The sequence below is a fragment of the Cydia amplana genome, chromosome 17, assembly GCF_948474715.1.
Source record: "Cydia amplana chromosome 17, ilCydAmpl1.1, whole genome shotgun sequence".
Lineage (NCBI taxonomy): Eukaryota > Metazoa > Arthropoda > Insecta > Lepidoptera > Tortricidae > Cydia > Cydia amplana.
This window is the reverse complement of record NC_086085.1, coordinates 1,731,275-1,748,695: the sequence shown is the minus strand read 5'-3', so window position 1 is coordinate 1,748,695 and position 17,421 is coordinate 1,731,275. Positions and strand designations below refer to the sequence as shown.

Below are 17,421 nucleotides of genomic sequence, written 5' to 3'. Positions count from 1 at the left end.
TTTAGTGCAAATGTAGAGGTTCTATTCACAGAATTGACAAGACACACAGCCATATCGTTTCTATATTTAAAATTTGACGTATCTTAAAGTTCGAATATGGCTGACACTTTGTTACGGTCGCTAAATATACTACCTACTGTCACTTCAGGGCCTGCGGATTTCATCACGTTTCACGCACCACGCGATATTAAGTATCTAATTAACTATTTTACTTGTTTTACTTTTATTTAGTTAAGAATTTCTTTTAAGTTTGATATGGGTGTACTATTTACTGTACGTGTTGCCTGATAGTAACTTTATTTATCTTATACCTGTCGAGCTTCGAAATAAATTAAAAGTGGAAAAATTCACTGTCTTGGGTGGGACTTGAACCCACGACCACTGGATCACTAGTACAGTGCTCTTCCATCTGAGCTACCAAGACCGTACCCAATTCAGTGAATATTTCCACCGTATATGAGCCCTAGGGAGGCTCATAGCGACATCTACCGTAAGAGTACTACACTTCTTAAACGGCTACCAGAGTTCAAAATCATATTGGAAATTCACCAGTAATGATGCGCTATCCCATACTAAATTAATTTTGTATTAAGCAGAAACTCTGCGAACGATGCTATTAAGCTTCGAAATAAATTAAAAGTGGAAAAATTCACTGTCTTGGGTGGGACTTGAACCCACGACCACTGGATCACTAGTACAGTGCTCTTCCATCTGAGCTACCAAGACCGTACCCAATTCAGTGAATTCAATTAATTTATTTCGAAGCTTAATAGCATCGTTCGCAGACGTTTCTGCTTAATACAAAATTATTTTTTATACCTGTCGCTTAGCGAAAAAATAGTAAAATAGTATTATGTAGGTTTCTATTTCTACAAGGAACTGATAACCAACCCGGTTATAATTTATTTCATTCCTTAGAAATGGGGAAATAATTGGTTTCCTACGAAGAACAATTTTCTTTGTATTTAATAACATGGACATCAAACAATACTTTTATTCTTCATATAGGATTGGTCTTTGAATTGTTTAATAGAATTTGTAGGTAATCAATAATGTTTTCGGTCTACGTTTTCCGATAGTATCCTATAAGTAGCCTTATTTTATGAATTTTATTAAAACTACGGACCGATTTAAATTTTTCTTTTGTCAGAATTTGATAATTTTTGGTAGATACATAGAGTTTTTACTGTTGTCCTACAAAATATTCTTCTAGGCTACGAAAACGTATGGTATTTTTACCTAACTCAACGGAAAATGAATTTTTTGTCCCAAATTACGATATTATTTCCGTCCAGACTGAGGACCTCTTCAAACTTATCAAATTTTAACATAATCTAACGAAAAAAACCTACAGCTAAACAATGATCATCCGCTCCAAACAAACATTCAGACATATTCTAAAAAAAAACTCTAAATATACACTCTTTAGGCGAATAGAACAGCTCTGCCGGATTTGAACCCCACCGCCGATCACGTAGTATATTGGCTGAATGCGATCTCACCTCGGCTCGAATGAATGGCCATTTTTGAGCTTTATACGTTGAATGTATGAAATATTGTCCGCTAACGCCCGTAATCGAGCGATCGGCAAATAGAATCCCCAATACAGAAACATAAATATTTCTTTCATTCGACTGCGAGATAGTGAAAGCAAATATTCATTGATGTGAAAGTGTATTAGGTATTATGTACAGTCTAATAAAAAGTTATTCTTATTTGACAACCGATGACGCTGTACGGCTCCGTACATTATCCCTTAGCCTGTTTTTTTTTCTTAGAAAAAAAATGTCTTCCATCAAAACTATGATGATTTCTGACGATTTGACGACTGGTCTGGGCTTGTGGGTAGTGACCCTGCCTGTGAAGCCGCGGTCCTGGGTACGAATCCCGGTAAGGGCATTTATTTGTGTGATGAGCGCACATATTTATTCCTGAGTCATGGTTGTTTTCTATGTACTTAATTATTTGTATTTGTATATTATGTATATCGTTGTCTGAGTACCCACAACACACGCCTTCTTGAGCTTACAGTGGGACTTAGTCAATTTGTCTAAGAATGTCCTATAATATTTATTTATTGGTTATTTATTACTCAGTTAATTGTCATAGGGAATTCTCGTTTATCGACTATTTTAGGCCGAGGACTGGAGGACGCAAGCGGCATGCGGCGTGGCGTAGCCAAACCCTGCTACCTTACGTAACTAACTTTTTAGGTCTAAGGCGAGTTAACCTAGGACTTATAGTACCACCACTGTGTGGACTACAAACACATAGATCTCTCTCTTACGTCTCTCCTCTATAATATTAAAAAAATACATTACATATGCCTTGTGTTATTTTGATCCCTCCTAGCAGGGAGGAATAGTGCCACTTTGATCCCACCTAGCAGGGAAAAAAAGGCTCTTTTCCGAATAGGTGGTGTGAAAATACTTTTAAATCATTTGTATATCTATAGCAGCCTACCTACTATGTTACATGCCCAAACTCACGAAGATTTTATCCTAAATCTCCGTAGGTACCTACTTTACGGATGAACTTCTCGAGATTTTTCACGAGTTAGAAATTTAAGCCATTAAAGGCAGGCCACGAATCATGGAACTTTAAAAGGCCTTATGTTCTTTATAAAGAACAATAGATAATGGCCTTTTTAAGGGCAGAGGGGGGATAATTCTGCGCGCACCGTTGAATATGGGGGTTTAAATAAATTATGGTGTGGAGGACATTTTTGCCGTTTTGCGTGCGTTCTAAAATATAGAGGGGTTTCTTAAGGCGCCCGCTAGCTGACGCGTTTGTACGGAGCGGGTGAGCGGGCTAACGAAAAATAGTATGAGCAACGCTAACTGACGCGGACGCGTGCGACGGATTTTACCTACAATGGCACCCGCGTGCGTGCGGCACGCGGTCCCAGTACATGTCATCTTGAAACTTAAGTCATTGTCAATAGAGGTGACAGCAGGGTGCCATCTATTGGATATTAGCATGTCGAGCACTGGTACGTTTACCTTACCTAGTCAGTTTATTAGCCTAGGCCCTAGTTTTAAAAGCTAGGTATTTTACGTACACAGCATGAATAGTCAGCTTCACACAATGCAAACTTTATTGAAGTGAAAACTTCTTTAGCGGCGCTGTGCACTTTTTGTGATGGGGAAAAAATGTTAAACTCGTAACAGGTGTCACGTGACCGTAAGACGTAAGACGGTCACGTGACCTGATCGAAAAACTGTTAGGTACTTCAATGTCATTGAGTTTTTCTTTATTGATTTAAATGCCATCTAGTGGGTTTCGATCTAACTGGTATTAATATAACTCGAGTACTAACAGTGATGTGCTTAGGCGTTTCAAGTAATGCGACGAAATAACGCTAGATGGCGTTAACCTCAATTATACATAGTGCTCCAGACATTTTGCAATAGTGAGAGTTTTCACTTCTGCCGGCACTCCCTGAGTGCAACCCGTTGTTTTTTTTATTTTTTACCGTGTGGTCAGGAGGCCAATTCAAAGTTCACTCACATTCCAAGGGTTCCGTACATTAATTCCGACTCACGCTTGACATTTCTAATAGGTTTTCCTGTCATCTATAAGTAGAGAACTATTTTGTGTATTTTTTTTTTTCAAATTTTTAGACCCAGTATTTTCGGAGATAAAGGGGGAGGAATGGTCGGACAGACAGACAGGACAGACAGACGCACGGGTGATCCTATAAGGTTTCCGTTTTTTCCTTTTCTGGTACAAAACCCTAATATATATAATTTAAATATATTTTTTTTGTCACAATGTAAGTTGAAATTGGCCTTTAGGTATGTAGATATAAAAAATAAATGATCAATAGGTATTTTTACTTATAAAGAAAATCTTAAAATCACATTAATTTCAAAACATGATGTAAGAAAATGAGCCCATGGGCTATTACATATACTTAATACATTATTCTACCCTTATCTTATACAGTCGGGTAATGGTGTTGTTCAAAACACGTTAAGGGTGTAATCGTGTTTATAAAATACACTTACCCGGGGGCGTTTAAAAGAGCAATTAAAGCGAATCTACCGTGAACCAACCCAGAATAATTTATTCCAATGAACGCGTTCGGAAGATTTTATTAGTATTTTTAAGTCGTGTAAATGTACCTCTTCAAATAGATGTAGTAAAAATATAATATTTGCTGTCGGACCAATTCACCGATGCACGTTTTGTTTATCCAAGTGTAAGTGTAAAGCCTGAGTGGACGCTCGAAGCGGTGCGTTCGGCGGGGCGTGCAGCGTGGCGTCGGGCTCACAAGGTGAGTTCGGGTAAGTTTCGAACGTTTTTAGGTGGGTTGAGCTGATTGTGGATTTTTTTTCTCAGCTTGTGGATAGGGTATGGACATGATTCAATTACAGAATTGATAATAATGAAATGCTCTATATAATAGAATTTTATTATCTTTCTAGACGTCATAATGAGCGTGTAATGAGTGTTTAAATATAGGAAACAAAATAAATATACAGCATTCTTTTTTTACCTAGTGGTGTAAGAACGGACGGGCCTATAGGTTCGGTCCTATTGCCGGTATCATAGAGTTTACTATTGCAAAATAACCGGTATTACCCAAATACCCACTGATTAATATACAGAAGAATTGGCCTAGGAGTAATTCGGGCTATCATATCCGACCCGATATTTTTTTTGCATTTGTTCTTTGCTTACACCATGCGCTAAATTTTCAAGAAATTATGGTTGCCAAACTTTAGATGTGGAGTCAATGAACCTGTGTAGGGTCAATGAACCACGTGGGTTCATTGACACCATAAGCGCGTTAGGTTGAAAAAAGCGGCCAAGTGCGAGTCGGACTCGCCCATGAAGGGTTCCGTATTTAGGCGATTTAAGACGTATAAAAAAAAACTACTTACTAGATCTCGTTCAAACCAATTTTCGGTGGAAGTTTACATGGTAATGTACATCATATATTTTTTTTAGTTTTATCATTCTCTTATTTTAGAAGTTACAGGGGGGGGGACACACATTTTACCACTTTGGAAGTGTCTCTCGCGCAAACTATTCAGTTTAGAAAAAAATGATATTAGAAACCTCAATATCATTTTTGAAGACCTATCCATAGATACCCCACACGTATGGGTGTGATGAAAAAAAAAATTTGAGTTTCAGTTCGAAGTATGGGGAACCCCAAAAATTTATTGTTTTTTTTTCTATTTTTGTGTGAAAATCTTAATGCTGTTCACAGAATACATCTACTTACCAAGTTTCAACAGTATAGTTCTTATAGTTTCGGAGAAAAATGGCTGTGACATACGGACGGACAGACAGACGGACAGACGGACAGACGGACAGACAGACAGACAGACAGACCTGACGAATCTATAAGGGTTCCGTTTTTTACCATTTGGCTACGGAACCCTAAAAAGGTGATAAAAGAGGATTTAAGGATAAAATAATATGAAAGTGGAGGAATGAATACGACCATTTATAATCAGTCTGCGTTTTTATTATTTATAATGTTGGAAACATATTTGTTTAAGAATAAGAGATCAATTAAGTATGTGGCGTTACTTAGTTATGTGTAGCGATCAATACAAGATGATTTGGGAGCTTTAATCTTCTATTAATCATATTTACCTAATACCTAATTTAATCAGATATAATTGTGACACGAATAAAGTTTGAGCATCCCTGAGAATTTAAGATCGGATGATTAGCATCCGATCTTTGACCACTTTGGGTAAGACCGGATCTCGGCCTACAGGCATCGTATCAAAATTCCAAATATACAGATTTGTCACAAATTTAATAAAAATAACATGCAATCTGTAAAAGAAACAAATAACGCTTCAACTTGCCAGTTATTCAAGAAAAACTGGCGAAGGGTAATTCCGGACACAAAAAAAAAACTCATATTTTGGACGTTTGCACTTAACCGTATATATTTTGCGACGTTAGGCGGAGCGACAAGTGCGTCCTGAAGAGGGGTGCGGGTCAAAACAGCGCATTGCATCACCTTGCCAGCATTAAAAAAAAAGCCCCGCGACAGGCAGAAATTTGAATCATACGATCTTACCCGGTGTCCGATCTTAGTCGAACTCACCTTAATTTGAGCAGCGTGCACTAAGGCCGCTCCTATATACGCTTGCATTTGTTTAACATGCACGCCGCACGCCCCGCTCCGCTGCACGCCCAACTCGAGCGTCCACTCAGGCCAGATGTAGCTCAAAATCGGGATGAATGGAAGAAGAAGGGGAAGGCCTTTGCCCAGCAGAGGGGCTGGGGCACAATAGACTTACAATAATAATATATGGCAAGGACAAACAAATAATAATAACCTTTTGTTTACCAGGCCAATTCGAACGTACACTGACATCAGAGTGATATCTGAATGATGTCATTTAGTTTTCATGCATATCGCTCTTACTTGTCCGTACATGTACTGGCAAGAGTGAGACGGGTATTATTTGTCCCAATATCTTATATTCCTTGGTTCAAGTTTTTTTTAAATTGTATTTTTGCTGTCGGTAAAGCAAAACCATGTAATCGTTAATTTATTAACACACAAGAAACCCGGTAATCATTTATCCCCAGTTAGTCGGACTGAAGATGTTTTCGGAGCTAATAGAACGACAAACAGCCACCGATAGAGGGATGGCGTGTCATCTGTCAGCTACGGCATCGGCAGAGTGACGTAAGACAACATTTTAGGAATTTGAGTGGTTCGATTTTTTCTTGTAAGTAGCTGAATAGAATATGCTGAATAGCTGTCCTGAGATACAATAACACGGATTCTTGCTGTAAAATGTGCCTAATTAGCTCAAAAAATTTAAAATGATTATATGCAAAATTGGTTCATAACCAACGTGCAATATGTGTTGGTTATGAACCAATTTTGCATTTATAACTAGCTTTAAAATGTATAGTTTATGATTGTTCATTATTTTGTAAGTGGGTAGTTTTGCACAGTGTAGTTTTCCTCCGTCACCCATTGACCACGAACGCTGTAAAGGGTCCGAAACGTCGGAATATAGTGTAAGTAAATTCAATATACGCGATATAATCCGTTTTTATAGTTTTATTTCATGAGTAACTATCGCGGTAACCGAAGACAGAAGATATCACTTCGTCGGTGCGAATAAAAAAATCGCTATTGTTTTTTTTACGATTTTTTGATTTTGGCATATTCTAATTCCTTTTTCAATTTCCCGTCGACCTATATAAATATTTTTTTATATCTATATTAGTTTTGAAAATAACTAACAAAATTTGTACAAAAAAATAGCTATGTGATTTTTTTTGCACATAACGAAATTAAATGCCTTGTTTTCCGTCGAGGGCGATGGCGATAATGTTGCACATGGCGATTTATTGACCCTAAAATCCGCTATGTATCATTTCTCGTGCTACGTTACTTTAGCAACAAATCGCTATGTGTAAACTTTACACATGACGATTTTAAGTGAACCAAATTTAAGTCGCTATGTAGCAAAATACTGGTTAAAATAATTTATATTGTAAAAATTTACGAAAAAAAACTGTTTATTTTCTGCATAAGTATCATGTAAAAACCATTGATCTACCAGAAAAAAAATACAGGTGCAACAAATATATTACAAATAGGAAAATAAACAGTTTTTTGTCTCCTGTAAAGTAGCTAAAAAATACATGGCGATTTTTTTATTCGCACCGACGACTTCTATTTCTATTTTGATTTATTGTATAAACATCTCAAGTATTTAACTTTCTCACTTACCACACTTTACCACTCCGCCGCCTCAAGTGTTCGTAAGTAAACGGTGTAATGAATTACGATACGAAATCGATGTGGATTTGTTCCGAGACACGTATATATCGTATACCTATATATCGTATTTCGTACTACTAATTCGTATTTGTTTTGTTTAGGCTAGAGAAAAAAATACATAGATTGCTTACTCCATACATCAGTTTCAGTACTGAAAAGACTATTAGCATCTAGCATCGAGTAGCGGAACTATCAGTACTGCTACTTGACAATAGATGTAGCACCGACCGGAAAGCCTTATGCTGTTGAGATAAGACTTTCCGGTCAGTGCTACATCATCTATTGTCAAGTAGCAGTACTGATAGTTCCGCTACTCGATGCTAGATGTAGACACTGAAATTAATAGTCTAACTGATGTATGGAGTGAGCAGTTGAGCACCCTTGTCTTACTATATTTATCTATGGTTTGGGAAAGTGATTAGATTGTTAGAGTAGGTAAAACAAGAATCGCTAGCATGATCTGCATGATACTAATATCCATGGACAGAAGGATTCAAATGCTTTGAATTATATGCTATACTTAGGTACTATATATAAACTATATTACTATTACTTAGGTACTTACTATAGTTTTTCTCAACTGAGCTGTTTTTGTATGGCCTTTTGGCGACACTGCTTTCAAACCTTCAAGTAAGAGCATAGAGTCACCTACTTAAGTACATATTATGTACCAAGTTGGTACATAATATGTACTTACTACTGTTGGTACTACCAACTAGTTCTGTGTCTCAAGTAGGTACTACTGAGACTGGTGCAACTTTTTCATTTCTGAAATCGTCCCACAAGAACATTGTACCGATATGTTTTTCGAGAAAACTGTATAATTGCTCGCCTTTTGAGTCTGTCGTAAACATTTAAAACTTTCGCGTTTTGAACACATATTAACGTTAATATGTGTTCGTTGCGTTTTGAACGTCGGTAAATAAAGGTAATTGAATGAATTTCGCGTTATACCCGTCTATAAATGGACGTAGTTTAGGGTAAAAGATCCAATCCACAAAAATCTGTTAGTCAAATTTGAACTTTCTGTCAAACGGAAAAGTCGTTCATTTAAATGACAAATTTTAGAGAATGGATCTTTTACGCTAAACTACGTCCAAATGTGAGTTAATAACTGTCGTATCTGTTATAATATTATTAATCTTCGTCTAAAGCACTACGCTCAGTTATCCCGGATATGAAATTCCTCGCCACAAAAGTAGTGCTTGAAATATAGAGTGGCCATTATGGTTCCTGATTAAATTCTTATGCTAATCATCCTTTCTTATCTTATCTTTTAGGGTTAAGAGTTTAATTCTATTGGGATAGCGTTCGAGCTTAATTGCTACTGTTAAATTAAAAGGGTTTTACTTTATTTATTATGCGAATACAGATATAGTGACCAATATTTTGTTTTGATTAGGCGATTACAGCAGAAGCGTGGGCGGGGCAGGCCAAGGCAGAGATGGCGGGACGACTTTGACGCCTTCCTTAACAACTGGCCGGAAGAAGCGCTGAATCGGGAGTCGTGGAGAACCAGGGGAGAGGCCTTTGCCCAGCAGTGGGACACACAAATAGGCTAAGAAAAAAAAAACAAAAAAAGGCGATTACAGATATAGTGAAAATACTTTGCTATCGTATTTTTCTCGTAAACGTTCGTATTTGTCATGCTACTTCAGAGCCCGTACCATGAGTCACTGACAGTGTCAAAACTGACATATACGCTATCGAGAACGTAATTTAGAAAGTAAATTACGTTCTCGATGGCGTTTATCAGTGCCAAACTGATGGTAGCCATACAGTCTACTCCAGTACTTTTTGTACTGAGACTGACTGAAATACGTACGTTCGTACGGTTCCGTGACAATACCTACGATTATTCAATACAATTTATAACAATAGGTACATTATAGCTGTACAGCCGAAAGTTTTAATTTATGACTCATTTTGTACCTTGTCACAGTAACAATAGTATGAGGTCTCTAGCGACTTTCATATTGATTGTCACTGTGACAAGGTACGAAATGAGTCATAAATACTTTCGACCGTACCTATTAAAACTGGAGTTGCAAGTGTCCATGGGCGTTTTTTTTGTTGTCCCCTACACTTTTTTTTCAAATTTGGGATTTTTTATGTTATTTCTACTGAGAATCACGAGCTCTTTCTATCCTAATAGGAGAAAAAAAGTGTCCCAAAATTTCCATACATTTTTCGATCTTTCCATTGCGCGACCGCCATACAAAGTCTATGAAAAATGGTGACGTAATGGAAATAAAAACCTTAGGACACTTTTTTTCTCCTATTAGGATAGAAAGAGCTCGTGATTCTGAGTAGAAATAACATAAAAAATCCCTAATTTGAAAAAAAAAAGTGTAGGGTACAACAAAAAAAAAAAACGCTCCCATACGCTACATTAGGCGGGCGATACGTTTGTTTGCCACCTTCTTAGTAGGTATATGAAACAGGTCTAAAAACAAAGATGAAAAATTAAAGGATTAAAAAATAATTTCTAATTACACGAATTTAAAAACAACGAAGTGTTTGCGTTACATCTACATGATGCTTTTATTGTAGCATTAGCCACTGTTATATGTTTAATTATGTACAGTCATCAACATACATCTTAATTAATTATACTAAGAGTGGTTTCGCACTACGTCCGATCCGAATCCGATCCGAACCCGTGAAAATATGGGTCTAGAAAACTCGGACCGAATTCGGATATTCGCTTACGCACTAGTCCTATCCGAACCCGTGAAAATATGGGTCTAACTCGGACCGAATTCGGATATTCGCTTACGCACTATTCCTATCCGAACCCGTGAAAATATGTCTAACTCGGACCGAATTCGTATATTGGCTTACGCACTAGTCCTATCCGAATACACCGCCCGCCCCCCTGCCTCTCTACTCGTACGCAGCTCGGCTTTAACTCGGACACAGTGCACGAGCGTTCATACAAATAATACTAAGGCTACTTCGGTCCGTCAAACATCTTCTCCGGAATGGAGATTCTAGAATGACGGAAAGAAATCGGACGACGGAGATCGGATGTAGTGCGTGACTTACCATAGAAATAGTTCTACGGCTACAACGGACCATATTTTCACGGGTTCGGATCTGATTCGGATCGCACGTAGTGCGAAACCGCCCTAATACTACGAAGACTAGCGAGAAACTACACAGGACCACAGAATAAATAATAATAGTACTAGGTTCAGAAGACTCACTCTACCAAAACGCGTCTACGAGTATTACGACAGATATGACCACTAGGTGGCACAAGGGCGAGCAGGCGTCCGTTCCGTAGCGGTACGCGGCAGCTACTATGGCTAGACAACAAAATTGGTGTGGGCACATGTACTTGTAGGTACTTGTAGCGACGCGACGAAATCGCGGAGTGAGCCACTCCTGCCAGAACGGAGATTCGGTGGTGAGCTGTCGTGTTGGAGGCCAAGACACTTTGGGTTGCTGCGCCAGAGGAGTAAATAAATAAGTAAGTAACTATTTTCTCGTCGCCTGTACTGTTATCTTATCAACACACTATCTATAAATATACTACCTAATTACTACCTACATAAGCACATAGTATCTCACTCACTTTCATGTTAAACATGATTCAAGCGAATACAGTTTCTCTGTTTAGTTACGTAATTAAATTTACGTTTGAGAAAATTAATTATTCGGCGGTTCAGTGACAGTGGATTTGGTTCACAGGTAATTTAGGTACCTACTTTAAAAAGTGGCAACGGTTTTGAAACTTTGCTAAGGTTTTGCGAGCATATCGCTTGCATTACAACTTGTGCGTTAGTCTGAGCGAAACGAACGCGCGAATGGCAACTAAGTGGGGCCTTAAGTACCATGATGTCCTTATTGCGATTCTGTTTAGGACCTAAACTGAATCGCTAAAAGACGGAGCTATGCGACTTATATAGCTCCGTCCTTTAGCGATTCAGTTTAGCTCCTAAACAGAATCGCAATAAAGACATCATGGTTAGGCCCCTGATATGATTCAAATAGAATTCTAATATCGGTTTATTTAATGAAGCGCTGGTGGCCTAGCGGTAAGAGCGTGCGACTTGCCAAACCCCGGCTCGTACCAACGAGTTTTTCGGAACTTATGTACGAAATATCATTTGATATTTACCAGTCGCTTTTCTTTGAAGGAAAACATCGTGAGGAAACCGGACTAATCCCAATAAGGCAGTGGTTCCTAACCTTTTCAGTCCGGTCACCCCTATGACTAACTAGGGAACCTGATTTTACCCCTCCTCCCAATGGTAATAAAAAATAAAACGTGTACGTTTGTTGTATTGTTAAATTAGGTTAGCTTATTATACCAGTTTTACCCCCACTGGAGTAATTACCCCCAGGTTAGGAACCACGGCAATAAGGGCTTAGTTTACCCTCTGGGAAGGTCAGATGGCAGACGCTTTTGTAAAAACTAGTGCCCACGCCAATTCCTGGGATTAGTTGCCAAGCGGACCCCAGGCTCCCATGAGCCGTGGCAAAATGCCGGGACAACGCGAGGAAGAAGATCGGTTTATTTAAGGACAGTGCACGTTCTACTTGGCCTGATAATATCGTTACTTTTATTTGCTGTCTCAGCTTCATTGAGTTAATAAATACTGGTTCTCTGTGCCGGTTCTACGTGTTCAATAGTTCAATGGCTGTGGCACACTCTAATCATTAAACATGTGTATGTCACCTTAAAATTGTAAACACTCGTCAGTTTATAATCTCGCTACGTTGACGGTAGGGAGATTATAAACTAACCTAACCTACGTTAGATTGTAAACTAACGGATTCACAATCTGACGGTGTCACATACATAACGCCAGAGTTTAAAGTGTTATATTTATGTCACGTTAATAATTTCGGTAATATAATTATACTCCTATGTAATATTTTTGCAGCGCAATCATGTTAAAAGATCAAGAATTATCTGAGGAAACTGAAGTTGAGCCACTGGTGAAACCAGGCGTCTACCATTTCCGAAATAGTAAGTAAAACGAATGTCGTTATTTCCCGCTCTCATAATATGAAGTATTTCCTTTGTAACAGATACCCCTAGTCCCTAGTGTAAATTTCAGTCGATAGCGTGACGTGACGTACGCAATTTTAAAGCTATGATTGTAGGTAAATAAGTCAATGGTACATGTTAGTTTATAATTTTTAAAAACAACTTGTTGCACTCCGGGAGTGCCGATAGAAGTGAAAACTCACCTCACTATGTTACCGACGCCCGGTAACACGATACATACGTTTAGCGGAAGTATTCTATTTATTTATTATTATCATTCTCAAATAAGATCACACTTTTTCATTCAAATTATTTGAACATAGGTAAAGAGTGTGTAAAAAGATAAGTATAGGTTTTGAAAAGGAGTCCGCAACATAAATGTCAAATAACATTGAGTTTTTCTTTATTGATTTAAATGCACTCTAAATTATGAGTGAACCTTACGGGGCTTACGGTCACGTGATCGCCTTACGCTGTCTCGAGTTTATAATTTTTTCCCCACCTCAAAAAGTGCCCAGCACCGCTAAAGAAGTTTTCACTTCAAAAAGCAAAATGTAACTCTAATCTACGTAGTACCTCTTACAAAATCTTGAATTAGAACACAGAACACCTCTCCCATTATCCCACTCAGATTAGCCAAAAACTTCCGCGCAACGTATTTGAGTTAACGCGTTACCAGAATGAGCTACCGTCGGAACTTGGGTAATCAAGTTACTGTTCGGATAAACAGCTGCTACGGGTTTTCATCAAATTTGATACAGAAAAACCTTTCTACTTTATTATTTATCTATCCATGTACATAATTCTTATCCAATTAAATAAAGGCTTCGGTAAGATTTCTACTTTAGTTGAAAATCATTTTTTTTTTCATTTTCTTTTTGGTAGGTTTTTTATTTTAATAAATACGTAACATTTCGCTATGACTGTAAATACATGTTCATTTTTAATTTAACATATAATTAATTCACTCTAATTTACGTTCTATTTCATACGCCTTAAATTAGAACACAGAAGGTGTCTTCCATTATCCCACTCAGATTAGCCAAAAACTTCCGCGCAGCGTACTTGAGTTAATGCGTTACCGGAATGAGCTAACGTCGGAACTTGGGTAATTAAGTTACTGCTCGCATAAAACAGCTGCTAATGGCTTTCATCAAATTTGATAGAGTAAAACCTTTATACTTTTATTTACATACTAGCGACCCGCCTCGGCTTTGCACGGGTTAACAAATTATACACAAACCTTCCTTTTGAATCACTCTATCTATTAAAAAACCGCATCAAAATCCGTTGCGTAGTTTTAAAGATCTAAGCATACATACGGACAGACAGCGTTCTATTTTTTACGCCCTAAATTAGAACACAGAAGGTGTCTCCCATTATCACACTCAGATTAGCCAAAAACTTCCGCGCAACGTACATGAGTTAACGCGTTACCAGAATGAGCTAACGTCGGAACTTGGGTAATCAACTTACAGTTCGTATCAGCTGCTAATGGCTTTCATCAAATTCGATACAGGATCCAGTAGCCTTACCATGACTGCCTTATCAGTGTCAGACTGGTATATTCGCTAACGTCTGCGTAACTTACTTTCTATATGTCTCGCTCGCACTAATATGTATGAGCGAGATAGAAATTAAGTTACGCAGACGTTAGCGAATATGTCAGTGTCAAACTGGTGGTAGTCGTAGGCCAATTCAAACTTACAATTTGACATCAAAATAATGTAATTTTAGTATCATTAGCCGTGCGTCTACAATAATGGATAAGTACCAGCGAAATGTACGCACAAATGATAACAAAATGACATCATTCAGATATCAAAATGAGCGCTCGAATTGACCTCTCGTTATCTGGTTTTAAATAACAACATTTAGGTATTATTTTCATGAATATTGGTGAAGTTGAAGGTAGAAGTCAACGCTGTGACGTTCGCGTTTATTTATTTTAACCATTTGTTTTGTTTTACTATGTAATTTACTATGAATAAGAAAAGTGACGTCTCTAGGGCGCACAGTTTCCTATTTCATATCTTATCATTTAATGTAAATTTTAAGACAAAACTACGTGAGTCGTCAGTAAAGGATTGACTCTGTAGAACATATGTTGTTTATTGTTTATTGTATTCTACAAAACTATGGAAAATATGTTGTTATCAGGTGCGTACAATTTTAAATTTTCCCTTATTGTCCCCTTTAGATTGCTCAGCTTGTATTATGTGTAATTTTATTGTTTCTATATTTTCAGCACATTCTACAGATAAATAATATAAATAGGCGTTATTTTGCAGAAATCCATTTTAATTAAAATAAAAAGGTATACCAATTGGCAATATTTAGCTAAAATTATCCATCCTTCAGACGAAAGTGGACAACTCTGCGAGAAATGACATTTACATACAACCTAAGTTCGCATTCTCCTGTCTGGATTTTAACATTATTATTTTTTACTTACTTATCTATTACTTGTTATTTTCCTTGTCCCCACTACCCTAAGGTTGTCTAGAAGAAATCGCTTCTTAACGATAAGACCGCCTGTTATCTACCAAAGTTTGATTTATGTGCTAATTTGTATGTTATTTTCCTTTGATATTGGTGAGCAATAAAGGATAATTATTGTAGTTATTGTTTTGTATTATAGAAAATATTTTGACCAAATTTGATAGCATTTGTAAAGCAAATAAATAGGTAGATACTTCCTTATTATGATTTCTTTTTATTTTCAGGATCCAATCATCACAAACCCTACAAATACAAGCACTACTTCAAGCGCGCCGTCTTCAAAAACGGCGAATTCAACATTGAGAAGTTTAATTCCAAGGAGAGGCTTCGATTCTTCACCACCTGGTTCGTCACTATGGTCAAAGCAAGATGGCGATGGACTCTATTAAATTTCGTCATGGCTTTCATCGGCATCTGGTTGTTCTTCGGATGCTTGTACTGGCTTATTTCTATGGGCCATGGCGATTTTAATAACAACAAAATTGTTAATGGGACCGAGTGGACTCCCTGTATCAGAGAGATATACAATTTCACCTCAGCTTTTCTTTTCAGCATCGAAGTTCAAACAACAGTTGCTTATGGACATAGGAAGATAACTTTGGAATGCCCTGATGCCATATTCACTATGTGCATGCAATGCATCGTTAGCACAATCTTCCAAGCATTTATGATCGGAATACTGTTTGCTAAACTAACTAGACCCAAAAATAGAACACAGACAATTCTATTCAGCAAGAATGCTGTCATTTATTCTAGGGATGATAAAATGTGTGTAGTTTTCCGAGTGGGAGATATGAGGAAGTCCAGAATACTTAATATAAAAGCCTTAATGTATATAATTAGAATGGATCGAGACGATATTTTAGATGAATTTGAGCAAATATCTCTAAACGTGGAACTAGATGGATGCGAATCTACGTTCTTCTTGTGGCCTGTGTCAGTTATTCATGTTATAGATAAAACTAGTCCTTTTTATAATATTTCTGCGCCAGATTTACTGAGTGGTGGTTTAGAAATTTTAGTAGTTCTTGAAGGTATAATTGAATCAACTGGCCAACCAGTACAAGCTAAATCAAGTTATACATCAAATGAGATTTTGTGGGGGCATAGATTTGTGCCAATGATTGATTTCAATTATGAAAAGAATGTGTATAATGTAGATTTTTCTAAATTAGGTGAAACTGAAGAAATAGATACTCCTTTGTGTTCTGTTCATGAATATGAACGTATATTAAGAGAGAACAGTAGAGAGATCTCTCTTCTGACAGGTGATGTGCCGAGGAACCGGAGTCCAACAAAAGTAAGCTGGAATAATGGAACTGACTTTAAGAGAGAAGTATACTGACTGACAACTGACGAGTCACGAACAAATAACTGACAAAAGGTACTTTTTTCATACAATTTTTGTTTCGGGAGAAAACGTTTTCCACTAACTAAATCTTAACATAATCACTTTGATTTTGATATCGATCGTTTCAACATAATATATTCTAGGTTTCTTTTTTGCATTGCAAATTTTGAAAAAAAAGGAAAACTCATAAGCCTAATAGTTTTTCATTGTAACATAATAAAAAAAGCGGCCAAGTGCGAGTCGGACTCGCCCATGAAGGGTTCCGTATTTAGGGGATTTACGACGTATTAAAAAAAAGCTACTTACTAGATCTCGTTCAAACCAATTTTCGGTGGAAGTTTGCATGGTAATGTACATCATATATTTTTTTAGTTTTATCATTCTCTAATTTTAGAAGTTACAGGGGGGGAGGACACACATTTTACCACTTTGGAAGTGTCTCTCGCGCAAACTATTCAGTTTAGAAAAAAAAATATATTAGAAACCTCAATATCATTTTTGAAGACCTATCCATAGATACCCCACACGTATGGGTTTGATGAAAAATTTTTTTTTGAGTTTCAGTTCTAAGTATGGGGAACCCCAAAAATTTATTGTTTTTTTTTTCTATTTTTGTGTAAAAATCTTAATGCGGTTCATAGAATACATCTACTTCGGGTTAAAGATTTTTTATAATTCTCATAAGAAATTTTACATTTCACTTAACGAGAACTTAGAATAAGTACATAGTGGTTTTCAAACACTTACTTACTTACCAAGTTTCAACAGTATAGTTCTTATAGT

The 17,421-nt window shown here is 37.2% G+C and overlaps 1 protein-coding gene and 2 non-coding genes across 3 annotated transcripts; 1 reads left to right on the top strand and 2 right to left on the bottom strand.

Moving 5' to 3' along the window:
- Positions 1–351: 351 nt before the first annotated feature.
- On the bottom strand, positions 352–424 carry Trnat-agu (transfer RNA threonine (anticodon AGU)). Its single transcript has one exon. It is a non-coding gene; the product is annotated as a tRNA-Thr (tRNA).
- Positions 425–653: 229 nt separating this feature from the next.
- Trnat-agu (transfer RNA threonine (anticodon AGU)) lies at positions 654–726 on the bottom strand. Its single transcript has one exon. It is a non-coding gene; the product is annotated as a tRNA-Thr (tRNA).
- A 10,650-nt stretch (positions 727–11,376) lies between these two features.
- LOC134655997 (inward rectifier potassium channel 2-like) lies at positions 11,377–16,632 on the top strand. The gene is made up of 3 exons (XM_063511514.1): positions 11,377–11,479; positions 12,679–12,764; positions 15,512–16,632. Exons 2-3 carry the CDS (start codon positions 12,686–12,688, stop codon positions 16,630–16,632), a joined length of 1,200 nt encoding a protein of 399 aa, XP_063367584.1. The 5' UTR covers positions 11,377–11,479; positions 12,679–12,685.
- Positions 16,633–17,421: the final 789 nt, after the last annotated feature.